At 39.8% G+C, this 26,995-nt stretch overlaps 1 protein-coding gene across 7 annotated transcripts in view; it reads right to left on the reverse strand.

Annotated features, from left to right (window-relative positions):
• Positions 1 to 26,995, reverse strand: part of LOC124639501 — a 108,429-nt gene that overhangs the window by 2,192 nt on the left and 79,242 nt on the right. For 3 of the 7 annotated variants that reach the window (XM_047176898.1, XM_047176899.1, XM_047176895.1), the window contains 26 exons: positions 25,987 to 26,157; positions 25,536 to 25,661; positions 25,068 to 25,275; positions 24,368 to 24,530; positions 23,625 to 23,770; positions 22,714 to 22,831; positions 17,219 to 17,417; positions 16,579 to 16,837; positions 11,285 to 11,617; positions 10,739 to 10,958; positions 10,242 to 10,491; positions 9,498 to 9,800; positions 8,831 to 9,163; positions 8,191 to 8,544; positions 7,497 to 7,695; positions 6,313 to 6,417; positions 5,504 to 5,645; positions 4,847 to 4,886; positions 4,400 to 4,479; positions 3,916 to 4,033; positions 3,247 to 3,438; positions 2,664 to 2,770; positions 2,145 to 2,313; positions 1,441 to 1,586; positions 918 to 1,040; positions 266 to 507 (listed from right to left, as the gene is read on the reverse strand). In XM_047176898.1, coding sequence (XP_047032854.1) covers positions 266 to 507; positions 918 to 1,040; positions 1,441 to 1,586; positions 2,145 to 2,313; positions 2,664 to 2,770; positions 3,247 to 3,438; positions 3,916 to 4,033; positions 4,400 to 4,479; positions 4,847 to 4,886; positions 5,504 to 5,645; positions 6,313 to 6,417; positions 7,497 to 7,695; positions 8,191 to 8,544; positions 8,831 to 9,163; positions 9,498 to 9,800; positions 10,242 to 10,491; positions 10,739 to 10,958; positions 11,285 to 11,617; positions 16,579 to 16,837; positions 17,219 to 17,417; positions 22,714 to 22,831; positions 23,625 to 23,770; positions 24,368 to 24,530; positions 25,068 to 25,275; positions 25,536 to 25,661; positions 25,987 to 26,157 — 4,846 coding nt within the window. The remainder of the gene's footprint in view (positions 1 to 265; positions 508 to 917; positions 1,041 to 1,440; positions 1,587 to 2,144; positions 2,314 to 2,663; positions 2,771 to 3,246; positions 3,439 to 3,915; positions 4,034 to 4,399; positions 4,480 to 4,846; positions 4,887 to 5,503; positions 5,646 to 6,312; positions 6,418 to 7,496; positions 7,696 to 8,190; positions 8,545 to 8,830; positions 9,164 to 9,497; positions 9,801 to 10,241; positions 10,492 to 10,738; positions 10,959 to 11,284; positions 11,618 to 16,578; positions 16,838 to 17,218; positions 17,418 to 22,713; positions 22,832 to 23,624; positions 23,771 to 24,367; positions 24,531 to 25,067; positions 25,276 to 25,535; positions 25,662 to 25,986; positions 26,158 to 26,995) is intronic. The other 4 variants (XM_047176900.1, XM_047176896.1, XM_047176897.1 and 1 more) reach the window with 3 other exon arrangements.

Raw genomic sequence — 26,995 nt, forward strand, 5'->3', positions numbered from 1 at the left:
AATCTAAATAAAGGTTTTGTTAATATATTGGAGTGTAATTCAACCACAAAATGATGATACTCTATATCCGTAGACCATAAAATAACATTAGCGCAAACGTTTGCGCAGACAGTGACATTTGCGCAAAATTCACGTCACAATTGCGCAAACGAATGATGCATTTGTCATATGCAATCAGTCTATTTCAAAAATAAATACTTTATAGCTTAACAATAACATTATCTAACTCTTAATAGTAATACAGTAAAAAATATAGTTAACTTACCATCCCCCGCGGCCGCAGCAGCAACATTAAGCGCAGAATACGGGTACGCGTACGCCGCAGTGGGGAAGGTGAGCGGTTTACTTCGCTCGTCGGCGTCACTTCGCATCACCTCCACGATGCGGTTGGTCACGTAGTCGAAGGCGGTCAGGACTCCGCCCCCCGCCCCGCCCACGCTGGAAGCCCCGCCTGAACCACTGCTGGGGGAGGAGCCTACACAGCTGTAGCGCCGGTTGCTGTTGTTTCTGGAATTAGAATGTTTGGGAAAATTAGCTTAGAGAAGAAAATATAATAGAATAAATATAGCCAAATTACCTATCTGCCGCATTAGGCACGTCCTGTATGTAATGGTTGATATAAGGTTGTATGTGTAAATAAATAAACATTAGTATATTTAATTCTGCTTAGCCTAATTTCAGCTAGGTAGCAGTAGTTCCTAGAACAGCGATTCTGACACTATCGGATAACTTTTGTTATAAGATCTAGCGTTTTGAAACTCTGAGTAAGAAGATATTAAAAAAAAAATTATTTCAAAAAGCTGTCAGCCGTAACATTAAGAGGGTAACAAAAATAAATCGAGAATGAAGAAAGAAGAGATGGGGAGAGATTTTTTTTTTATTTCTGGTGTTTTTTTGTATATTATTTTTACACATACCTGTTAGCGGGATGGTTGTCTGGCGGCGACACGGGCTCGAGGTAGGGCGCGTGCTTGGGAGCGTCGCGACGCTTCCACTCCTCCGACGCGTACGCTTCCGAGTTACCCACGCTGAACCGGTTACTGCACACAAATGACATAATGAATAATCTCATAATTAAATATAAGACGATTAAATCTCGTAGATACAATAGTGTGATATTAGATATCGATAAATAAAAATCAATATCGGGAAAGCAAAATGACACTTTTCCCATATTTTTTCCTTATTTTATTTTATTTTTATAGGAAGCGAACCCAACAAACGTTAGTAAGATTTTACTGTAGAACCAAACATCAACATTGTCCACCTTATTATAAAACGTGATCCTAAAAAAGTGTTGGCTTAAGTAGGTATAAACTATCGTCTCGAGCGCAGAGTTATTGTTTTAAACCTTACGTGTGTGTGGCCACAATGTATGTGGATATAATGTAATGTATGGGTTGTATATCTGTATGTATGTGTGTGTGCATATATACATACTTGTGGTGCATGACAGAGGTGGTGGGGCTGCAGAAGTCCCGCGTGATGATGTTGGACGCGAGGTCTCCCAGCTTGATGCTCGTCGTATGTGCGGCAGCCGCGGCCGCCGCTTCCTCTGCCGGCGTTACACCGCGGTCTGGACGCTCCTGGGGAACATAATTACGTTAATAATAAAAAATAATTTCTTTTTGATCTACTATATAGAAACTTAATTGCTACAAATACACATATGGATATAGACTATGTTAGAAATTAGTTGAAAAACCCACAAGTTCTGAAAGTTGACTTGAGCAGACTCAAATGACTGAAGTAATTGTTTTGTAACAATTTCGTCTTTTAGGAGGTTAGGTCTTTTTTCAATATAAATTAGCTGGACCGACTAATACAATTTAACGACGAGTAATATAATGTTATACTTTTAGGACCTTACAACAAATTATGTAAGCTGGGTTGTTGTATCAAGTTGGTGATTTTTTCAAGCGCGATTAAACTAAGAAAGTAAATACGAGTACTTAAATCTCGCGACAAGCTTTTAAAAAGTTTAAATTGTGTCAAATTTGAAATGTCGTTATAAGTTGACAGTAAAGTTACAATAAAAGTTTAGTTTTTTCTTTTTAGCGCATTTAAATAAAAGCTTGTTTTTAAAGATCTTTTTACCTCAATTTTTTTGTTCAGTACACAATTGAAAAGGGCAAAGAACTAACATCACTTACCGGGAACCTCTGGTCGGAGCTCTGGCTGATCTGGTGTGTGATGATGGCGTCGATGAGCGACGCCGCCGTCAGCGTGCCCTCCGCCGCCCGAGCGCGGGGCTCCGCCCCCGCGCCGCCCGCGGGGGGCTGCCCCACTGCCACCGACGATACTACTGTGCGACTGGACGAAAAAATACATTCATATAAAAACCATAACCCTTCTTCTGGTATATATTTACTCGGAATATAAATGGAACCAACCTCTATGAAGTGTGTTTAATTTAGAATCTGAAGGATGAAACAAGGTGTAAATTACGAGAGCAAATTAAGTTTATTTAACGACTTCTTTTTCACTCTAAAAACAGCCGAATAATTAAAATTACATCGACATGTGGATATGAACAAAACCTTTTGGGGGAAAAAATGTATCCAGGAAAGTTCCCTTAAAACAAAACAATTTTTTATGCAAGTTTTAAGGATCCCACAAGGTCCATTAATCTCAATAAAAAAACACAATAGTAGAATACTAACTTGTCTTTCCTCTCTACATGGTGCGGCGTCTGCGCCCTCGGCTTGGCGGCCGTGCTGTACGTCACCGACTGCACCATGCGACGCTCGCCATCTTGAGACGATACGCTCTGAGAAACAAATATATGGGTTAAATATTGAATAATTACTACCTATATAAAAGCAATTTTACAAAAAATACTTATTGTTCAGTGATATTAAGCTTTGATGTGTATCAGAAATGAGTTTAATATTTCTATTTCATGTGGGGTTAGCGCATGTTTTTTGTAAAAAATATAGCTCTAAGATAAGTCAATTTAAGTTACATATCTTACATACTAGTTGTTGAAAGTTATAAAAAAAAATGTGAATGAACAAGCCTTTTCACGTAACTCATAACAACCTACAACTTTTGGAGTGTTATTGGTCAGCTAAAATCTAAAGTTTCTTAAATATATGAAAATGAGTTGATAAACGGCACTTTTCGAACCTCAAAATTACATGATACAGAGTTCAAAAACACCCGCTCTTCACCACCACCTATGTGTTTTAACTATCCTATGTATTTGTAGTAATAAGTGAGTAATAAAATTAAATATCAACTGACCATAAGATGTTGATGATGTCTTTCTTGTATAATCTGTTGTTGTTGTTGTTGGTGCTGCTGATGTTGTTGCTGTTGTTGTTGTTGCTGCTGTTGCTGTTGTTGCTGTTGCTGCTGTTGGTGTTGTTGCTGCTGTTGCTGCTGTTGCTGGTGCTGTTGGTGTTGTTGTTCGGCGTGACGCTCTTGCATCGCGTGCTGTATATGAATTATGTATTAGTTTCCACGAAGTCTTCACAAATATTATATATGTCATATACAATTACTGAGCCTGCAGTGTAACTGTACAAAGCACACTGTGATTCATTACTCAGAAATTACCGAACTAATTTTTTATGCGGTTATTACCAACTACCAACCAAGAAAGCCATTCATAAGGAAGCTTTAGTCATATAATAATAACCGTAGCCCTCTTGTACTTGCCCACAATTTAATTATTATTTATTGCTGTCTATTTGTTTTCTTTTCTGCAGCATAACTAGTCACGAATGTGGTCAATTTACGGTCATTCCCAATATCCTATCTATCTCTTGTTGTGCTTACCAGAGATAGGTATTTGACATTACTTCTTCACATGGGGTTAAAGTCAAAATTCAATCCCTAATATCAAATAAACGGATAGGTTATACATATCCACCGTTAGTTGTTTAGCAGTGTAATAATATCTAGACTTACGATGGAGTGCTGCATATGCCTGTCGTGTATGATCTGCGCTTGATGCTGTTGCTGGTTCTGATGCTGTTGCTGTTGCTCCATCGCGTGACGCTCGTGGATCGCGTGGATCGCGTTTACACTGAAACAATATATTTTATACATATATGTTGGATTATAATGGTAAAATATAACGTAAGAATGTAAAAATTCGAAATATTTTTTTGTTTACTGTGTAATGTGTTTTACGCAGTAGGTACATCCAGATTTTTTTTGAACTGTTTCAAACTCTCATTTATCCAAAATTTACTACAAAAGAGCACTTTTTGAACGTACAAAAGGCAGTTTCCAGAACGCCCGTCTTCCTGAGCTTTTTGCTGGGAAGAAGAAGTGGTGCCATGGATGCCAAATTAAGCTAAGTTTCGAATAGGCATGTTTAAAAAAGTAATCTAGGACTAGGTTACCTCTATGTCAGTAGTGTGATATAAATTAATGGGTAAATACTTACGCTCCCCTCCTCTGTATTTGTATCTGTCTTTCTCTTTCCATGTATTGCTGTTCAGACTGTACTCTTCTGTCCATCATTTGCTAGAAATAATAACAATAAATTAATATAAAACTCTTTAGAATTACATTATACATAACTAAAGCTGTAAAAGTAAAATAGTTGAGAAAGGCTTGGCAATGACTTATTTATCATTTAACATTTTTATATTACAAAAGGGCACTATATCTCATATTATAGAAACAATATGGTTCAAAACAATATAAAACTATAGAATGTATTAAAGACTAGCTGATCCCGCGAACTTCATATCGTTCAAACCTTCCCTGGACCTCTACAAACATTTTAAAACCATAATCAGCTCAATCGGCCCAGCCGTTCTCGAGTTTTAATCAGACTAACGAACAACAATTCATTTTTATTTATATAGATAGATTAATAAAAACTTACCGGGAATTGAGATCCGAGCGGGAATTTCTGCGCCATGAATCTGTGAAATGAAAGAAACAAGTGGTGTTAATTCGGCCTTTTTCCTGTTACTATCGCGGTTTGTCATGGACTCACAACATGACCTACCACGACATTATGATGTCAATTTGGTTAAATAAAATACCTAATTTAACGACAATTTATAATTAAATTAATATACACATCTGTGTTTCGGGCACGTTAAACTGTAGGTCCCGGGTGTTATTGAACATCCTTGACAGTCGTTACGGGTAGTCAGAAGCCAGTGAGACTGACACCAGTCTCACCAAGGGGTATCGGGTTGCCCGGGTAACTGGGTTGAGGAGGTCAGATAGGGCAGTCACTTCTTGTAAACTGCACTGGTACTCAGTTGCATCCGGTTAGACTGGTAGCCGAACCCAACATAGTTGGGAGAAAGGCTCGGAGGATGATGATCTGTCAGTGATCTGTCTGATGGAGTGTCTTGCCCATACTTCTCCATAGGAAGCTACTTTTGGAATGGGCAACTAGAATCAATCGTATCTATATTTTTGACATTCATAAGTGCTAAATGTAAAGGCTTAAATGAAATTAAATAAATTGACTTTGTCTATGTCTGTGGGTGGTAACTTATATGTAGACTTAATACTGTAGTGGTACCTGAGATCATGATGCTGCTGCTGCTGCTGCTGCTGCGGCTGCTGCTTGGGCTCGGGCTTGCCGTCGGGCTGCGAGCCGCGCGGCACCGGCAGCGCCGTCGCTGCTGACGCCACGTCTACTAGCGATGTGAACGCTTCATGACCTGGGGACAATTGATAGCAAATGTTGAAAGAATGAAGAATGTTAAAAGTGTTTTAAGGTACAATTATGTCACAGTTTTTATAGCCTTTGACGTGCCAACGTCTAATAACTCGATACTACGGGCTGCATGTACGATTGTCATTATCCCATTACGCTCATTGTGCATGCTCGGCTCGAACGGTTTCCACTCCTTCTGTGTATTATACTACTGTCACGTTTGATGTTGTCACGTCAAACTACCGTCCTTAAACCGACTTTACAGACAATCAATTTTTAGAAAAAATTAAAGTTACTTTTTGCTTGTGCACAGCACAAATTTGAATTATTATGAGTTATAGTTGTTAGATTCCTAAAATAAAACAACATGCTGTTTTGCAACAATTTTTCAAACAAAGCTTTTTTTAACACTGACAACAAATTCTCATAAAAAATATTGTTCAATATTTAGTTGTCTGATTATCCTGCCGGGGCTGCAGGATTGTTCGAAAGAGATACCGCGGCCCCGGTACATAAAAGGCCTACGACGGAACACGACGGTTTTTAGTCAGTAAGAGTCTGACACTCCCTCACCACTGCTAACTCCCTTACCACAGCGGGGTCATTTGATGATTTTTGATGTCTGATTATTATTAATTTTACAAAGAAATATCTATAGTTTTGTGGTATACCTGGAGGCGGCTGCGGATGCTGATGTTGGTACACATGTTGGGGAGAGTGCCTCTGTATGACGGAGAGCGCGTCCCGTCGGTACTGCGGCGACGCCGCCCGCTCATCTTACAGTATCAAATAAGACAAGTTATACCACCACAATATAACAACATATATTCACGAATATATAGAGGTAATATCTAAAGTTCATAAGTAATATTGCCTGCTTAAACACTAAGAAAAGAGCAAAAATTAAGTATTGTTAAGCAAGACAATGTTTCTCTGTAAGTGATCATCCTGTAGGTAGGTAAAAATAAAAGTCGCAATTGCCACCAGTGTCTTGGCTTGTATAAATACACTAGTATTTATTATACAAGCTTAGATACTTATCTTAACTTGCACAACGGTAATTATTTAGCTGGTAAAAAACAAAAAAATGCGACTGTTTCTACAAAGGGCTGGGTTGCGTCATTTTTTGTTCGTCAGTAATATACTTTAAGGCCGCTTTAATTCTTGACTTTTTAAATAAAATATTGTGCTATTGCTAACGATGTGAAGCAACCCCCCTTGCACTAGGAAAGCGGCAAATAAAAATTGATGCGTATTTAAAATGTCGCGTAGCAACCGAAGGCGCGGAATAGCTTGTCTTATTCATACGCAATCAAGAAGCTTGTAGGTATTATTGGAAACAAATCTACCAAATATATTTGGTGTGACTTTTGTGTTATTAAAACAGTAAAATTAATTAAAATAATTTTGCTACAATTTCATTGGCCAGTATTTTTTTTAATGAAGTAAAATTGCATTACTTTATAATCACTTCCTTCAAGCGTGACGTCCAGTTTATACCTAGAAGCTTCTTGTCTGAATTCAGAGCTCTAAACTACATAAAATATTATACCTACGTGCTATCTATTCTAATGTTATAAAGCAGAAGTGTTTGTTTAAAACGCGCTAATCTTAGGAACTACAGGTCCGACTTGAAAAGTTGTTTCAGTGTTAGATATCCCATTTATTGGTTGTTTCAGTGTTAGATATCCCATTCATCGAGGAAGTCTATAGGCTTTTTATCCGGGTACGTGCATAAGTTCTCACAGGATGCTTTTAGTCAGTAAGAGTCTGACACTTCCTCACGCTGCTAACCCACAGTGAGATCATTTGACGATATCCCATAAAAAAAAAACTAAAGTTCTATAATACTAACCGGGAGGCGGATGTGGATAAGCATGCGGCGTATGCCTCTGTATAACAGAGACGGCATCACGCCGGAAGCCGGGCGACGCGGCCCGCTCGCGCTCGCGCCGGGCGCCGCCGTGCATCTGCTGCGACGTGATGAAGTCCGCCATTATGATCTGACGCTGTTCCAGCCCGTAGGGGTTCCGGGTGTAGCTGGAGCTGCCCGTCTGCGAATGAATATTGAAGTTGGAATTTGATTATACATACATATTTTAAATTAAAGGGGGTTAAAAAACCATGGTTACTACTTTTAGAGCCGATTTTTCAATAGTCAGATAACTTTTGTCTGAGGAATAAAAATAGCGGTTTGACATAATTATTTTCTATGCAATGGCGGTTTGACGCCATTTTTATTCCTCTGATAAAAGTTATCTAAGTATTGAACAATCAGCCCTTAGTCTATTTTTAAATACACTGCGTTAATAAGAATTAAACAAAATGTAAGAAAGCATACATGTCGGTGCTGATTTATCAAATAACCTTCGGAAAACTCAAACGTTACATAACTTCAAGGCTTACATTATAAAGCTTTTTGTCTCAGCAAATTGAGTGGCGTTTCAATATTCGGGTGTGCATAATTATAATTTATATAAAGAATATATATATTATTTTGGTCTATTTATAATCATCATCAAGGTAAATAAGTCCAAATTTCAACTTACAGGTGAAAACGACGGCGACTGCGGCCTAGGTTGACTACTGGTCGCCGCGTAATACGCCCCCGGGCCGCCTGGACTCCTTCTCTTATAGAAGTCCAGGGTCCGTTTGTCAGGAAGGTGATGGGTCCCATGCACCGGAGTCCCGGCTGTTATCGACCCTGTTTTAGCCTCCGGAGGGTTCCTGTGAGGCTCGAACCTCGATTCTACTGGAGTACCGAGGGTTATAGACCCCTTGGGGTTGGGAGCTGGTTTGAGGGTCGGTCTTGGGGGTGCCCCAACAGCTTTAGGTTTCGAGTTGTACTGGTTAGGGGATTCCCGTTCTTGCTGTGGTCTGTATTCCGTTGAGTTTCGGTATACCTGTTGGATAATAAATAAGTTTTATAATATGTAACTATTGCTTAAACTCTTAAAACTCTAGTTAGAAAGTTTATACTCCAGATATGTAAGAATCGAAGCAGATAAAAAAACGCAAAAAACAAATAATTATAACACATTTTTTAAGTGCAAATCCCTCCAAATCTTGGAGCGAAATAGGAAATGAAAGATCGAGTAAACTTCCTTGCAACACATTCATATGTCTGATTACCTAGACTACAAAGTTAAATTTTGAAAATTATACCAGTGTATTTGCAAGAATACTTACAGACTTATTAGGATGCGGGAACGGCTGATCATGCCTCGGCCGCTTCACGCTGAGATCCAACAAGGGCTCGTGTCGCTCCTGTCGCAGCAACAAGTCGTGTCGCTCGTGGCGGTCGTGTCGCTCGGGCCGGTCGGGCCGCTCCGGCCGCTCGGGCCGCTCGGGGCGGGGCTCGATGTGCAGCAGCATGACGTCCTTGTCGGCCGTGGGGTGGGTGAGGGGGGTGATGGTGGCGGCGCGCTGCGGGCTGACGGCGCCGCTGTTGCCCACGTGGGAGCTGTTTACTACGCTTAGTGTTGCTAGGGCTTCGCGACCGCTCGCGCATGATGACGTCACCTGCGAGAAAAGGTTATGTTGAGTTTTGAAATTCGAACAATTTGTAAGAAAGGACCTCTGACTTTTTATCTGATAATACAACAAAAATTGAAATTGAAACCACTACCATTAAATGAAGTTTTTTTTTTCTATTTTTGTGAAAGTAGGGAAGCGTAAGTTTAAGTCTTTTTTTACACAATGAAATTGATCGATGTAAATTGAAATGTGTATAGTTTAAATTCATATTGACATGATAGTAGACCGGTGTAAATAAAACCACATATTTTCTTCTATGGACAATTTTGTCTTTTTCATTCTTCTTTATCAGCAGACACAAGTTCCCCTCTACACCAACCTTGATCTGATGCGGCTTGATGCTCGGATGTGTGGGCTGCGAGTCCCTGGTGAGGCTGATCTCGATGAGGTTGAGCACCACGTCGCGCATGGTCTGCGTCTCTGCACTAACCTTGATCTGATGCGGCTTGATGCTCGGATGTGTGGGCTGCGAGTCCCTGGTGAGGCTGATCTCGATGAGGTTGAGCACCACGTCGCGCACGGTCTGCGGCGCCGCGGTGCTGCGCGTCGTCGTCACGGGTGACGATACCGCGCTGGCGGCGCAGGATGATACCACCGTGGGGACGGAGGTGGGGGGGATTATCTGTAAGAAGATTTTATTGTTAGAACGTGGATATACGGCAATACAGATCTTGATATTTAAAACGAAAGCCGAGTTTTATATTGAAAGTTTGGTAAGCGGATCATGGTTACGAAGTCACTTCTCGTGTACTTAGTTATTGAATTTAACAATGTCAATATTAATATGAGTATTCAACTATTTAAAATTGCCCCATACGGCTTCTTATGACTGCAATGTTAAATATCTTGGAAACTATAACTTTACTGGCCTTCTTATTTAATAAAGTTTTACTAACATACTTGTCTACTTTTCGAATACTTAATTCATTTAGTAGATAATCGTAAATGTCCTCCCCCTAGCTTTTCTTATGTTTTTCAGTTTTACCACCAACATATTTTTGGGAGCCTATATACATCTTCCCAAAACACCTACAAAAAAAAAACAACAATTTCCACAACCAACCTTAGCACTAGGAGCATCATTTTCCTCATCAGCAGTTTCCGTAGCCGACGAGTCATATTCATCTCTGCGCGGTCTCCTCGGCGCCACGGCATCAGTCCGAGGCGCCGGCGCCGGCTGTGCGGGCGGTGCTCTCGCGGGACTGCCGCCGCTGGCCGTGTCGGTATCCGCTGAGGATAGGGTACTGTCTTCTGTGGAGCTGCGAGGACCGGAAGGTCGGTCGGCTACTGAAGTGTCTAGTTGCAGCTTTTTTCTGTGGAGGAAATTAGTGGTTAAAAATGATATGATGATATCGTTGAGGTGAATTTCAAACAGCCAGTCAGCCATCTTGGGGATGCCGCCATATTGGATTTGTAATGACGTTTCTTGGCTAGTCATGTCATATCACTGTCATCAGAACTCGAGAGTGCGCCGCCTGGTCCTCCGTGGGTTCAGGAGCTAGGCCTCTCTCCACCACCGTCTCTAACCACTTCAAGCAAGGTTCTTACACAATTACTTACCTATAAGTGAAGTAGAACGCCTTCAAACTAGCTGGTGTCCTCCCACTGACGGCCGCGATCCGGTCCCACGCCGTGCCGTGTTCCCGCAGCAGTGACCGGAACCGCGCCGCCTCCTCCTCCGTGGGCTCAGGAGCTAGGCCTCCCTCCACCACGGTCTCTAACCGTCGAGTTATCCGCTTGAAGCAAGCTAGGCAGCACTTGCTTAACTCGCTTGGGATTTCTGGGGGAGAAGATGATTAAAGAATAAAAAAGGTGGAAATATATAATTTTTAATTTGTAAAGATTTCTGATATGGATAAGAACATCGCAATATTACATCCGCTGATCACTCTACGAGTCATCTCACGACAAAACAGTTAATAATTATGTTCAATTCTATTCAGTATGTATTGCAAAACTCATCGTTCAATGCAAAAACCTATACATATTACTTAAACATTTTTGTAGGCCTGTTAAATCTGCAGAGCATAGTAATACTCCATATGTAAAGATCTTTATTTATGTTCAAAAATAAATATTAATTGATAAAAAAAGTTATTCACTCACCGAACTCCTCCATAAGTGGCCTCTTCAACTCCAACGAGAGATCATGCCACCTCGGCGGTAAATGCCTCAACCGTTTCGCCCTAACCCTCGGTCCAGGACACGTGGGCACCGGGCACCTGGTGTACCGAGACCGCACACACCTGCAGTGGCAGGGTTCGCAGACCCTCGCCCCTACAGCTTCCTCCTTCAGCCCGTAGTGGATGGCTCGAGACCTTGAGACCGTTCGGGTGGCACCGGACATGTTGCAGACGGCACAGTTTGAGGATGTTGTTGTTATCGTTGTCGTGGTAACCGTGGCTGTTGATGAGGGGGTTCCGATGCGTTCTGTTACCGCTGTTGGAGATGAAAAGACATTAACAAATGAAAAATGTAATGTACAGGCCTTAAAAGTATCAATCCCTAAATCGAATTGTATATCCGTTTGCCAAACACGTTGAATATAAAATTCATGTAAAAAAAAAGTTTCAGGCACCTGAAGCGTGTAACAAATAAATTTTCATTTATAAACGTACCAACATAACGAATAATAAACTCGCAAACCAAACCCAATGAATTCCAAATTCCAAAATCAAAACAGCTAAAACATTTAGAGAACAACAAACGAAAATCTAGTTTCCATATAGTTTATTATTCAAGCGTTAGTTGCATATTAACGAGTTTATTCAGAACAGCGCGAGATGATCCGTGAATCACGTCGCGGGCGAGCGGGCGGGCGGGCTACTCGTGCAATATTCAGCGGGCCCACGTTGGGCGCCAATTTGTAGCGAAAGCAGATTAGCGCCAATTTAGTTCCGATACCGATGCGATGTTTGTTTAATTATTTATCGCTGTTTGTTATACCAATTGAATTACAGCGCGTCATACATACGCGTTGTTTGTTTCAATTAATATCTATGTGCATTTATTATTTAGTTTCGCGTTTTGTGCACGTGTTTGTTTAATTTATAAAACGTCGATATTTATCTACAGTACTTATGTCATCATGTATAGGTAGAAATATAGCCGTTTGTACAAAATGCAACAGTTTGAAACTGTTTGAAACAGTTTTCCGAGTTATCCTGAGGCGGAGTTAGGCTAAACTGCAGCGGCGCAAGTTAAATAAATTAACTATTATCCGAACAGATTTAAGCTCATAGTAAATAAATGTCTAACTGCTGTGTAATTACATTTATGCGGTTGCGACCACAGTGTAGCATTTTCAGAGAGATGAAATTTAATCGTTTATTTTATTCAAGACTTTCAAATGATTCAATGGCAGTACAAAGTTACAAAAACTATGCCTTTGCGCAAAAAATATGTCGCAAAACCTAGGCTAGACCACATTATAATAAAAGGAAAACAAATACCAACCAACAACCTCCATGATGACAGCATTTTTTCACTTTCCATCATTATTATTTAGGCAGAGAAGTTTCTTTATTAAATTTTACCAGTAAGAAATCTCACCTAATATTACAAGTCCCGCTCTACACGTCTGATCATTTAATCTATCTGTGGTTCTATAACTCTGAGTGCTAATTAGCAGTTAGTCTGCACTCCCTGAGCAAACCACAGACGTTTGTCTTACAGATATCAGACTATTACCCAAAGAACAGAGATGTTAGACTATGCTGGATATGACTTGTACAATTTGGAAATTCACCAGGTAAAAAATGGACCATCTACGTAGTTACAGAATGGTACCTACAGATACCTATATGTTAAATCTGAAATTTTGACATATTGGAAACACTTTCCTTAACTAAGCCCATATTTAATTTTCAATATTATATGCAATTATCTCTCATAAAATTACAAATTCTTTAAAAACTAATAAATACGTTTGTACCTTGTCGTTTCTACGATATTATGATCTGTGCCGGGCACTGTCAATTAATCTCACCAATTACTGATATTTGAACAAGCGTTAATTGGATCACGACTCAACGTTTTATTCAATTCACTGCTAACACAGCGTTTTGTTGAATTGCCGCCCAACGTGGTACTAGGATTTTACTATGCAATCTTGCTTTTGTTTTAAATGGATGTATGCTTTTGCTTAGAACAATTTATATACGTCTATCGGAAACGCAAACACTATAGTTAGTAGAGTAGTTTATTTAGATTGTTTGTAATAAACCAAATCAAACCGAATTCATTATACCGCAATTGGCGCCCAACAGGGACTAACAAAATAGACAGCTAAAATCTTGTGTAAAATTTTAGATATTCACACACAATGAAGCAGGGACGTACACACTCCCCTATACTTGAATCCCACGGGTGGGCAAGCCGTGGAGCGGGATGTCACCTCTGTTTGCCCACCGATGTTCCGCCAAGCGCGAGAATTTAACGAGACCGGCTATCTGTGTTTATTTACCGCGCAAACAACCGCAGACATTTTGTAGATTACACGCCTCCCGTATGCTGAACTGACACTGTGTTGATTTTATTATACAATTTGTCAATTTGTCGTGTTCTCTTTAGCATTACTCGAGCTATTTGCTATCACTCAGAATTATTGGTTAATTTCGCTGCTTACATTAAAATTTTGATCGCGATTGAAACGGTTGCAGAAAATAAATTCGATCAGTTTTTCTTTGAGTTTTTACGTGGGGTATAAAGTTGATTACTTGTTGTATAATCCTTGTAATTACGAAAATGATTGGTGTGAAGATAAAGCCGGCGTGCATGGACCGTTTAATCTGTTAATGTTTCAAAAGGCGTCGGTCCGGCTGGCCGATGCGCGATTTACAATTCCGTGTGTGGTGAGTTGACTGGGTTTACGCTGTCAACCAAGCTGGGGATTACGCCTGTCATGCTGTAATGTTGCCAGGATTAACTTACGTTTCGATCACGCATTATAATCAGATCAAGAGTAATGTAATGAGATATAGCAATGTTTGGCGTATTAATATTCAAATCACCTTACTTTTGAGGTAAATTTTCTTGGAGTTCTTTCTTAAAGGTACTAGTGACGGGAAACATGGAAATAATCCAATATCTTTCTCGTAAATAAACTAAGTATGTCATAAACATTTTATTTTATAGTAGTTTTTATGCATAAGATATCAAAGGGTCTATATAAAACAGTTTTTGTGATACTTGACAAAGCGATAAAGCATCATTGAAATTAAAGCCACCGGCGGTCACTGGGGACCCGCGCATTCTTAAACAGAGTCTGTTTGTCCCCTTCAGGTGAGGGATAGAAATGTATGGAACTCATTTAGCAGAAATATTCATGGCTGTTGATCCAGATTGAATTTATGATAGTTTTAAAATTAAAAAATGTAAGCAGATTTGAATCTGCATTATTCTTTAAAGTGTGATTTGTCTTCTGTTGAGTTTTCAGAACATACTTTTAGTTATTAAATTATATATAAATTATAAATAATTTGTATAGAATTGACTTCAGGTGTAGCGGAGATTAGAGTTTTTGTCTTTTGGCCTAAAAATAAGCCTAAATATTATGTTAAGGCTACTACTACAAGCTCAGTTATTTTCAGATGTCACTCATTAAAAATGCAAACGATTAACAAAGACAGACATTAAGTTATGAAAAATTGTCAGTGAATATTTTCAAAGATGACGTTTTACCAAAGTCAATGGCGGTATCAGGGGACGTGTAAGAGGATTAACTGTTTGTAAAGTCACAGACACTCGAGTGAATAGTCGTTAATGTCCAGGGAACGTCGCCGGTACGCTTCATATTTCACTTTGTATAAATATTGCTCTCCCGAAAGACAGGAATGGGATTGGAATGTGTAAATGCTGATGCTAATTTCATAATTTAGGGTAATTAGCCAAAAATCAAACCTTTTTTGCTTTGAGTTCTCATTCGTCATTTTATAAACTTTAGACGTTGAAGTGATTTCCTTTGTGCTGTTTATTTTCTGAAGTCTTTAATTAACTATTCAAAATTAAATCACAACTTCCCATTACCCTACGAAGTTTCAAAAACGCTTATAAAATCTGTATTTGTTGTTGGAAGTAGAACCATATCGCGGTGTATATAAAGCGGCCCTCGTGTCGGCGGCTCGCAGTCGTCGAGCGGCCGCGAGCGAGCATGTTGTCTCTGTACCGCGCGTGGCTCGGGCCTAGTCCCTGCGTCGCCAGGCCCGCGCCGCCGCCGGGCGCCCACAGGCCCGTGCCGCGCCGGGCCCGAGCCCCATCCCCACCGGCCTCTCCACCACCACCGTCGCCTTCTTCGACTACTTCCAGCGAGTTGGACGTGGAGCGCATCGAGGCTCCTGAGCCGCCTAAGCGTCAAAGCAACACTGTTCTGGACATAGCGTCGTGTGATGGTCCGGTGCAGTTCAGCCGCGTGCTGAACGTGGCCTGGCGGGAGAACTCTCCGGAACGCAGCTGGCCATGCCGGCACCGCAAGTCGCAGACACGCACCACACTGCACTACTACCCTTGCAAGACGTGCGGCTCTAAGTTCCCTTCGTACTACTTCGTGCACAAGCATCGCAAGCGTTGCCATGCTGAGGAGACCAGCATGGAGGGTCGTGAAGGCCGCGAAGGCCGCGAAGGTCGTGAGCCCGAGCCTGAGCCGTCGACTTCCACCGCCAAGTGAACAGCAAGGCGTAGTGAATCCGTACATATCAGTATTATGGAGTGATCTCAAACGAGCTTACCGTGTTGGTTATAACGTGTTTCGGTTTAAATGTACTATTGTTATAATAAATATTTAAAGGTACGTCTTGTTTCATTTAAATTCCCCGAACGGACTAAAGTTTTCTAAAGAAAAGTTTGGAATTACGCATGTCAAACTAAGACAGCAAAATTAATTTCTGCGATATAACTTTTATGTCTTTCATCATCATGTATGATATAAATAACATACCTATTGATAGACTTTAATTAAATAAATTAATTTGATCACAGTACCTATTTACAGATTTTAGTTAAAATATTTACTTTATCAGATAATATGTTTAAAAAATACTCTATTGTCTATTCAGCAAAGTTCTATGTGCTTTTGTATAAAAATCCAATTAAATTTGAACAGACTTCGTATCTAGTGTAATCTGGAAGTTATTCCAAACACCGAAAAGCATTATTTTCCTCTGACTTTAACTCCAGTGCTTGGCAAACGAATACGGAATCGATCGATTTAAAAGCAGTAAGGATTCAATAAAGACAACATAGGTAACTCCTTGATATTACAATTATTGCAATAGCTAAATTCTGCAAATATCTAACCTTTCCAAATACCATCAAAATATTCCCAAAATTAGGTTATCTCTTCAAGAACACATGAACCTAAAAAAAACCTAGCAAAATCAAAAGTCTTGGGACTTGGGACTCACCGGTCTCAGGTGTAGGCGGCGGCTGCGTCGGCGTAGGTGGCTGTGCCGGCTGCGGCGTAGGCGGGGCACTTCCACTGGCACTGCCATTACTGTTACTGCCACTACCGATACTGTTGCTGCCGTTGCTGTTGCTATTGCTGCCGGTCGACATGGCCGGCGCAGTGAGCGTCGCTGCGGCTACCGCTGCCGTCGATGTTATGCACGTCACTGGTGACGATGTCGGTGCTACGCTTGTTGCTGTCGTCGTTGTTATTGGCGTCTGTGTGAGTGATGGGATAGTTAGGTTTTGATATCTGTCTCATCATCATTTTAATGTGGGAACATCTCTAAGAAAGGTTACTCTGAAAGTCAGTACGTATTCATGGAACAAATTACGCCAAAACTACAAAAAACACCGTTGCCTTAATCCTCTTTCATCATTACATATTTGACCTTTAACACATCATAGACCTGCTCACTTCAATTCTTTTTATGCACATTAGCGTCCAAAAAGGGTGCCGAGCTGATTAATTGAGAAACCATATAAAAAGCTACTCTTTGCTTTATGTCAAACCAATTGGTGGCCGATTCTTCAACTTGCAAACTAAATAGATATCCCAAAATATCAACAACATGCGTAAGAAATACACAAGAAACTTACCGAAACAGGCGTAATAGTAAGCGTAACATCGGCGGACGTGACGGGCGGTAACGGCACGTCAACAGCCGGTGGCGTGGGCGCCGCTGCCGGGCTTCCCGCCACCGACATCGGCGTGGCTGTTGACGTGACCGGCGCGGGCGGAGCTGAAGAAGCTGGTGGTGGCGACGGGGGTAGAGGAGGCGTTCGTGTTGACTCCGACCTGGTGACAAAGAGAATAATGTAACAATAAATTTAAAGTTCAAGAGTGGTCGATGATAAAATAGGTAACTGTATGTCTGGATGTACGGGTAGTCAGAAGTCAGTAAGTCTGACACCACTGTAACCAAGGGGTATTGGGTTGCCCGGGTAACTGGGTTGAGGAGGTCAGTTAGGCAGTCGATCCTTGTAAGACACTGGTACTCAGCCGCATCCGGTTAGTCTGGACGCCGACCCCAACATAGTTGGGAAAAGGCTAAGGAGATGTTTGTACAAAAATGTGAAATTATCATAGCTTTACCCTGCAACGAGTAAGATTATCACGTTACATATTGCGATTTTAATGAGATCATCTCATTATGCCACGCAGCACGCGTGGTCATAATCATGCATAATAATTACCAGACCCGCGAGACCACAATTAAAGGAAATATTTACCTTTACTCTATCAATCATGAAACTATAACTCCGAATTCCGCGGTATTAATTATAATTATAAGCTGGGAGCTAATTATAAAACCAAAACACAACGGTCGGCGCATCGGGGAGTTATAGCAAACATAATTAGCTGAATTCAGCCTCTCTTTTAATTACCAGCGGTTACCCCGCGGCGCTGGGGAGGGCTGGTGACCGCCCCATGTTCGGGATGAAGAATTCAATTAATCGGTTAGTTTCGATTGGGATTGGAATCGAATTAATGTTTCGATTATCTGTGGCTTATTTGGGGATAGTGAACTGAGTAATATACTTATTCCTAGATACCTCTAGAGAGACTCTACAAGAAGCAGAAAAATAATAACAACTTTTTAAGCACTATTCAGGTGTTCAAGGGAAATCTCTGGAAATTCTGTGATTTTCTTCGCATTCGTAATAGATGTAAGGAAATCAGGGCGACATAACGTCAGCGAATTGTGATAATCAAATAGATAACTCTTACTACGAAATCTAATATTTGCAGTACATATATGCCTGTATAAAATAAACCGAGCCGTTCAAAAACTGTCCAGTAGAAAACACGATATTTCAGCAAAAAAATTTGAAACATAAACAAAAAAAAATCTGTAGCCGCGAAAAACAGGAGCGTTTCAACACTAACTAACACGGTTCGTCGGTATTTGAACATCATTAAAATTTGGCCAATTAATACCGGCTAGGGTGGTAATTATCCGCGGGCGTGCACCCCTCTGCACAAACAGTTCGCCGGGTAAACCTGACAATCAAATTAATCTCATCCCTTTCTGCGAATTCGCGACCAATTTTCATATGTATAGGTATCCTTTTTTATTTCATGTTTGTTTAAGGTTTTATGATGCATGTTTTGCGCTACACTGCATGCAAAGCATCCCATAAATCCAATAGTCAACATTTGAATGATTTATTTCGGTTAACATTTATGTCCAGCACCGATTCGACAGTTTTATCGACTGGAAACATTTGTACAGTTTATTAAAACCGCTGAATTTTTTGCAAAGTCAGCATTTGGGAATAATGAATAAACAATTCGTGAATATACCGCAAAGGAATGGACCCCGATTTCTGAAAATAAACCGCAGCACCCATCATATCAATAAGCAAACATGAAATCAAACGATTGCCGAAACAGACAGTTTTTTGCCGCACCCCTCTTCCCTCGTATTTAGCTTTCTCGATTGGTAGATGCTTTTAATTAAGGCAATTAGAAAGATGGGTCGGCCCTGTGTTTGCGTAAAAATCTAAACAAACCGTGTCGGGAGAAACCGTGGCGGTAGTGATGTACTCATGCTCTTCGATAACGGGAATTAGATCACTAGTTACGGTATTATCGATAGAATTTTAAATGAGGAAGCTTTTTATAGTTGTCGATAACAAAATATGTAAATAAGTGAAGATTAAGTTTTTACTAAGTTTATGAAAATTCGGAGAGATTATCGGTTTATAATTTTTCTAACCTATTTTCATTAAAAAAATGCCTACAAATTAGCAATACAATTATCGCACTTAAAAAATTAATACGAAAAAATAATCATAATTGAACAACCAATAACATCTTTAAACAGTTCATCGATAATCGAGTTGCGTCCCGTATGCTGATTGAGTCCCGGCGTGAATCCCGCGGGACTCTTGTGCAAATAATCACCGGAGTGATTGTCAACACACGCACAACACACGACCATTATTATTTCATACATATTTCTCTTTTATTACTTCTTCGAAAACCCTCTCCGCGTTCATGGTAATATCGTATCAGATTGAAAGGAGGAATATAAATAAATCGAAGTTTCCTTCTAATGTAAAACAGGTTCTACTTTTTTCTTATTTATAATTTCCTATTACTTAATTATCCCCTCCGTATCGATAAGAAATGAGTACTTTGAGGTAACTAGACTAGCTTTTGAAAAATTTCCAAACACACACAAATAGGTAACTACCAAGTTCTGATGTCTCATGTCAGGTGTGAATGAGAATATACATTTACATTACAAAATCAGCCTTTTACTAATTAAGCAATTGAGACTGTTTAGATTTATTTTCCAAAGTACTCATTGCTTCATTGCTGAAGGGAATATAAAAAGTTAAAAAAAAGACACGATTACCCAGCAAACTACTAAAGAAGTCACTTTAAAACTAACAAGTCCCCGCACCAAGTTTCCTGATCCAATAAAATAAATCTCTCCACAATTTCTTAGGAACCATTGAAATAAAAATACATGAATTTTAAACGATTAATCTGGTCGATGAAAAATTGACTTATTCTCATTGTCTGAAGCTCATAAAAGTGAGTGGTTAGTGCAAACATACGTCCGCAGGGACGGACTCAACTGCTCCTGTTTTCTGACAAACTATGACTTATTGATGAAGGAATTTAAGTAACGATTCTAAGTTGTTCGACTCTTGTTAATCGGATTAAGAGCTTCAAGCAGTTCTTGGACTAGCTTAAGAAAACGCTTTTGTATCTGAACTATAAATAGTTAATATTAAAAGGCAATAAAATATCAAGGATGTTAAAATATGAATAAAAAGCAATATTTTTGGCATTTTTATTAAAAAAAAAAATGTTTTTATTCCGGCCCTGTCCTCAGAGCGGAGCGGAGGGCAGTAAGCAAACCTTCGCTTAAACAATACGTCTTTTTGGAACGAATTTTTGAATCGTTTTATGAAAATTAGATTTGGGAATTAAGTAACACAATGAAATGGAATTTCTGATGTTACCGTAGAAAATTATATGAATAAGTTATTCATTATTCATGATACCCATATACGTGGCTACTCAGAATTTTCATAGATTTCCTAGAAAATATTTTAACAAGATTACAATTTGCAAATAAATCAAAATCGAAGTCTAGAGCGAGCATTCGATTTTTTAATTCATAAAAAAAATTGTTTTTAAGAATTTCAACATCCAATCTTTTTAACAAATTAATAAACGACATTTTGTATCAGGTTTATCCAGATAACTCAAATTCTAACTAAATCCTTGATTACAACGAGGACATGTAACGCAAGCACTCTTTACTTCAAGATCAAGACTCATTCAAAGTTTGCTCAAGTCCTACAGAGATTAACTCAGAACGCAGCTCAGCCATATAACAGTGTCTTTATAAAGCACTCCTCAAGACAATGGACCGCGACGCTCCTCATTGACTCAAGAGCACATTATATCCGCGAACTACAAACACGGAAAAAAACCAGTCAAGAAGCGGAGAAAAAACTCGGCCGTCTCTCCCGAGCTATCGGTGAATAATTCATTGAGCGGGAGCCGCGCAATGTTGACACGGTGTAATTAAAAAGCCCGACCCGACTCCACGGAATCCTACGGAATCTCTATAGATATTGAGAGAAAAATTATCATGCCTCGCTGTGGGTGCGGTTTTTTGCCAGCGAGTGTACTTTTAATAGACTGTTAGTTCGTTATGAAATATCGGTAGTTCAAATGATAAATGAAAGCTAATTAATTCAATTTAATTTAGCAAAGTAAATAATGCTAATTTAGTATAAATAATATAATCGGATGAATTCGTGGAAATGTTGAATTTCAAAGGGAATTAGATCAAATAGCACTTGTTGGCCTATCGTCCGTGATATTTGCTGTAGATTTAGTGCTAATGCGTTCCAGGAAGCGGCGGTTAAATAAAGTTATAATAATGTTACGGTACACTCATGTTTACTTATATTATGGCTATTATGTGTTGTTGGGTATAACATGTATTGTGTTGTTGATATTAGAATAACATGTATTACAAAACATTGCCTGAATTTACTGATAATATTTATGGGTTGTCGCCGACTCATCAATCCACTCCTAAATTGTTGTATTTAGTTATTCTATGACGGTCACATACTTTGAAGAAAATACACTAAGTTTAGTGCTTGCAGTGTTTAGTTTAGCAGTTGCTTAGAAGATAATGGCATGACTGAAAGTTCAAAATATCCGTCTAAACCTGGGAGACTGTAGCTGGATATCATTCAGCCATTTCCAGAGGAAAGCATAGTCTAAACTTGACTTGAGTTCTGTTCTGTACTATTCCCGAGGTGTGTTAAAACGAAAGGGTAGCGAATATCCTCTCGATCCCCACCTGGCCAATTCTATTATAAAAAACATTAAAATAATGCTCTGTGTCTGTTTACATATAATTTGGAAGGAAAATAATACTAATATACTTTTAAATAATGCTACTATCTTAACTTCAGTTCAAATTCAATGTTCCTTAGGTCTAAACTCTAAACGCACCCTTATATTTCAGTTTCCCGAACTGACTGATACAAGTAACGCCATCTACCCCTAACGTGGGGTATTAACAACTAACGACTGTGTTGCGCAGACAACGTTTTCAATGTCTGCCACTGTCTGCCCTCCTGCCCTCCGATTTATCTAGACATGCTATCACACAACTGTAGCTTCCATTTCGGGTTTTACTTTAAACTATGATTAATTTATTATAATGAATGCATTTAGAAAATATACCTAAACTATTTAAGCTGCTGTATCACTCCTTTATGTTCTCTTAACCACTGAGCATAGAGTTTATACATAGCTAGATGAATCTGACAGTTATTTTATCAATCAAGAATGCTAGATGGCATGCATAATTTTATGTCAACAATTTTTTGTCCTTTCCAACCGATGAATCCTTCATATGTTTTTTTACCGTAGGATGAGCAACTATTTTTGACTCTCCTAACCGTCAAGTGGTTCATTTGTGTTTTCACTGTGTGATGAGCGTCTTTTTACTTTTGGTGTCTTACAAATGTAAAACTATGTGCTATTTTCGTTTCATTCAAGGAAAATAAATAAAATAATTAGTAAAGTATTATGTACTGACCTAGGTGGCTGCGCGGGCGCTGCGGTAGGTATAGGTATGCAGGTGACGGGGTCAGTGACCTGTGGCATGCTTTCATCCATGTTCGGCTCTTTGTTCTCCGTCCCTCGCGCTGTCGTACCTGAGGATAATAGTTGTATTAGTATAAGCTTAAAACCTTAGCCCCCTTTCTAATAAATAGGGGGTTAAGTTAATGCAAGTCTAAGCCGATGAAAATGTTTTATTATTCCTTTCTTTTTCCATGGTACAACTTTCCATCATCCTCCGAGCCTTTTTCCCAATCATATTGGAGTCGGCTTCCAGTCTAACCGGATTCAGCTGAGTACCAGTGCTTTACAAGAAGCGACTGCCTATCTGACCTCCTCAACCCAGTTACCCGGGCAACCTGATACCCCTTGGTTAGACTGGTGTCAGACTTACTGGCTTCTGACTACCCGTAACGACTGCCAAGGATGTTCAATGATAGCCGGGACACACAGTTTAACGTGCCATCCGAAACACAGTCAGTGGTGTCTAAGTCCATGGTACAACTTTAATCCCTGTTTATTAATAACGAGTTAAATGTACATCCCAATTTTCCAGACTAGAATACTGTTTCTTTTTGTTTACACTGGATTGCCAGTAATAATGGCGTCCAGATGGTCAGCCAAGGAGTCTTTTTTCTCTAAAAAGATCAACCAGCTGCACAGGACATTACCAATAGGGCTATGAGAGTGACGGAATAAGGAGTGCACCTGTGTCCTGTGCCCTGTGCTGCTGGCTGATTACTTTTGAGAAAGTATACCTTGCAATTGCAATCGAACTCGAGACCTTCAGTAGTCAGTAGGTAGGCGTCTACTAGACCAGTTAGACAGATGTGGACTACTGCAAATTTAGTCACTTAACGTCTAAGATCAGAGGCTTTGCATACTAACCTTGGCTCCGCTGCAGCCTGGTGGTGACTCCAGCCGGCAGCTCGGGCTCGGGCTGCGCTCGCGGCGGGTTCCGAGCCGACCGCCTCTGTCGCGGCTTCCTCAGCAGCTGCTTGTAGTTCTCCGCTTTTTTTGATAGGTAGTAGAATCTGTGCAGAGAAGAGAAGGTTTAATAATAAGTAATTAAGACCTTGGGATAAGTCGTGGGGGTGATTGTAAGTAAGCTTGGCATCTGCGAAGGTTAATTAACTGAATCTCGCAAACCAATTGAAATTTCATGATTCTGGTAGATCAACCTATGACCGGTTCAAAAAACCACCATCCGTAAGCCCTGGCATTAGACAATTGAGGAGATTGCGTTCTATACAGATCTTTCTGTGCTGAGTTTTCTTTTTATTACTATTCCATTAAATAACAATCAGGAATACTTTGATTATGAATTAGAAAACACTCTGTCTAGTGCTAAAATCTTGCAACGAGTGACCTTATTTTTTAACGACGTCAAAAATCATCAAATGACCCCTCCCGCTGCGGGTTAGCAGCGGTGAAGGAGTGTCAGACTTTTACTGTCTAAAAACCGTCGTGTTCCGTCGTAGGCCTTTTATGTACTGTAGTCCCGAGGCAACCATAGTGACCTGACTCGTATTTTTCCTTTTGGAGTTTATGCACCACAGCTGTGGTTCCTACCATTACTCTAGGGACCAAACCCTTCGCATACGGCATCCCTCAACAGGCTTTAAACTCACCTCACACAGTCCCGCACACTCTTCCTCGGCAGGAAGGATGCGATCTGTCCGAAGTTCTTGGGGTGCTGGAGGTACTTCTCACGGAAGAGCTCCCGTTCAGCCTGAGACCACACGTTGCGGAGTTGCAGCTCTTTGTGTTCCGACTCCATGTCCATGCACCGTCCTGTGGGAGAAGGAAAAGGTTAGTTCTATGAGATCTGCAGATAGGGCTGTATGAATGTTAATAAAAGTCAGTTATTTACTTAAATATTTACAACATCAATTCTTGACTTAAGATCTGCCTGAGAAATGTCAATTGAGGGATAAACTATGACATTGCCTTAGTGTCTTTTTTAAATCTATTAGAAATAAACTTTGCCTATATTATGGAATTGCTATGTTGTATGCTATGCTAGTCACATTTAACTACATAATGATATTACTTAGGTCATACCTATGTCTCTCTGTTACGTTATCGAAGTAAATATACGGCGATACTACGAATTTGCAGGTAGAATATAAGGAAAGCTGTACTACCATATTTTTTATTGTTATTGTAAATATGGCCATTTTTTTTTTTTTTGAGAAGTAGTCCTACTTTGTGTGAGTTAAAGTCACTAACGGAGCATTTCTGAAAACTATCTATCCATCGATTTATGATGAACCACAGAAGTTAGACATTAGCTCTATATAAATAAAAATAAGTACAGTCAATACTAACGATTAGTATCAATATAAACGGGCGTGGTATCACTAGGGTCCCTCAGCAGCGGCGGCACCACAGTCAAGGACCTCATCTTCTTGTCTTCATGCTCCTGTTCGTGCAATCCGTCCGCGATCTCCTCAAGCTCGGCTTCAGACTTCACTCGGGCGCCTAATCGGTTGAACCGTTCTCGTTCTTCGCGCTGCTTTCTTAGTTCAGGGAACACCTGGGGAGGGAGGTTGGATTTAGTTTGTTATGTGGATGATTTGGCATGAGGTATGAAGGGTCTAGATAGGTACTAAAATAATAGTTTAAAAAACACGCACCAGAGTGGTGGCTAATTATTTCTTCGAAAGTCAATGTTTCTGAGACGTCTTAAACGACAAATCTCTGATCATTTTTGTGTTTTCTAGAGCGTTCTACTGATATCTATTTCTCTGTCAAGATAATGCATTTACTTAAACATGTTACCCATTGTTCTCTTACCTTCTCAAAGAATTCTCTATTTCTGGCGTCCTTAGCTTTCCTCTTCTGTCCCTGTTCTATCCTCTCGACTCTTCTTAACCATTCTGCTGCTCTTCTGCTGTATGCTTCTGCTAATGCGTCTTCCCGCTGTCAACAACACATAGATATATTTTAGAAACACATACCTACAGTAAATAATGATTTCCATTTGCTAGTTATAAAGCTCTTAATAATATTTTTCAAAAGTTATTATTTTTATATCACATCGCCTTGGCTTGACTAGGATCCGAAGCGTTACTGCAACCGAACTGACAGTTCCTTTGGAATATATAAGTATTCAATTTTTCGGCGCTTATACAAACAAAACAGGCAATAATGACATACGAAACGGAGGATCTTGCAACGGAGGATGCAAATCTTTATTTATTTAACTGAGGTATACGAAAAATACGTATTAATTGTAAGCACATACCTTCTCAGCCTCAAGTTTGAGCTTCCTAATATGTTCCGCCAACCTCTTCCTAAAGGTCCTATGTTTCCTAATATTCTCGTGGTAGACCTCTGTGTCCTGGGGCTGGTTGTACAACGGGTAGAGGACGGGCGGACCCAGGTGTGAGAGCACTGCGTGGGCTGATGATGCCTGCTGGTACACGGAAGATATTACTAGACTGAGCGTTGTATGGGGTAAGGAATGATAGGGTTGAGATTGCAGGATATGTTGGATATATCTGACCACTTCACTGTCCATGATACGATAAAATAATTAAAAAGGAGGGGGTTTTATAACGTGTATGGGCTTGTTGTGGATTTTAATAACATATCTATGCGATGATGTGCTTACTAAGGATGGAATTTTGACATTAGACTCATGCAAGTTATGTCAACCGCCTAAGTACCTCTAGTAAAAAAATCAACTGGATAGATAGGTTATGGAATTCCGCCGTAATTAAGGCTGCTTGTGGACAGGCATAACCCCCATTTAACAGTTGGGTCAAATTACTAAACAGAAAACCTTGCTTAGTAAATTCTTCTTAAATAGTTATCTTTATCTCTGCTGAGCAAGCACATTGTGGTTCCATACATGTACAATGTTAGCAAATATGATCTGCAATTACTCAATCCTTTCATTCCTAGTGTGAACTAGATAGTAAAACACATACCTACAACAAAATACATAAAGAAACAATAACATAACAATGGAGAAATATTTGTGAACCTTTTTCATGAAACCACTGCAACCGTGAAGCTTTCAGAATTCTTCTACAGCTAAAATAATATAGTAAAGTTTACTGTAACCATTGGTTAAACCATTTAACTATAACGATAACCGAACCATATCCAGCTATCAAATCGCCGATTTGTGCAATAGGCAGCGATTTGACGGTTGGTTATTGTTATAGTAGAATGGTGCAACCCGCGCTAACTAATTTGCCAAAACTACAGCTACATAATTATATTAGTGTATTAAGTAGACACAAAGT

Source organism: Helicoverpa zea, chromosome 19, assembly GCF_022581195.2.
Source record: "Helicoverpa zea isolate HzStark_Cry1AcR chromosome 19, ilHelZeax1.1, whole genome shotgun sequence".
Taxonomy (NCBI): Eukaryota; Metazoa; Arthropoda; class Insecta; order Lepidoptera; family Noctuidae; genus Helicoverpa; species Helicoverpa zea.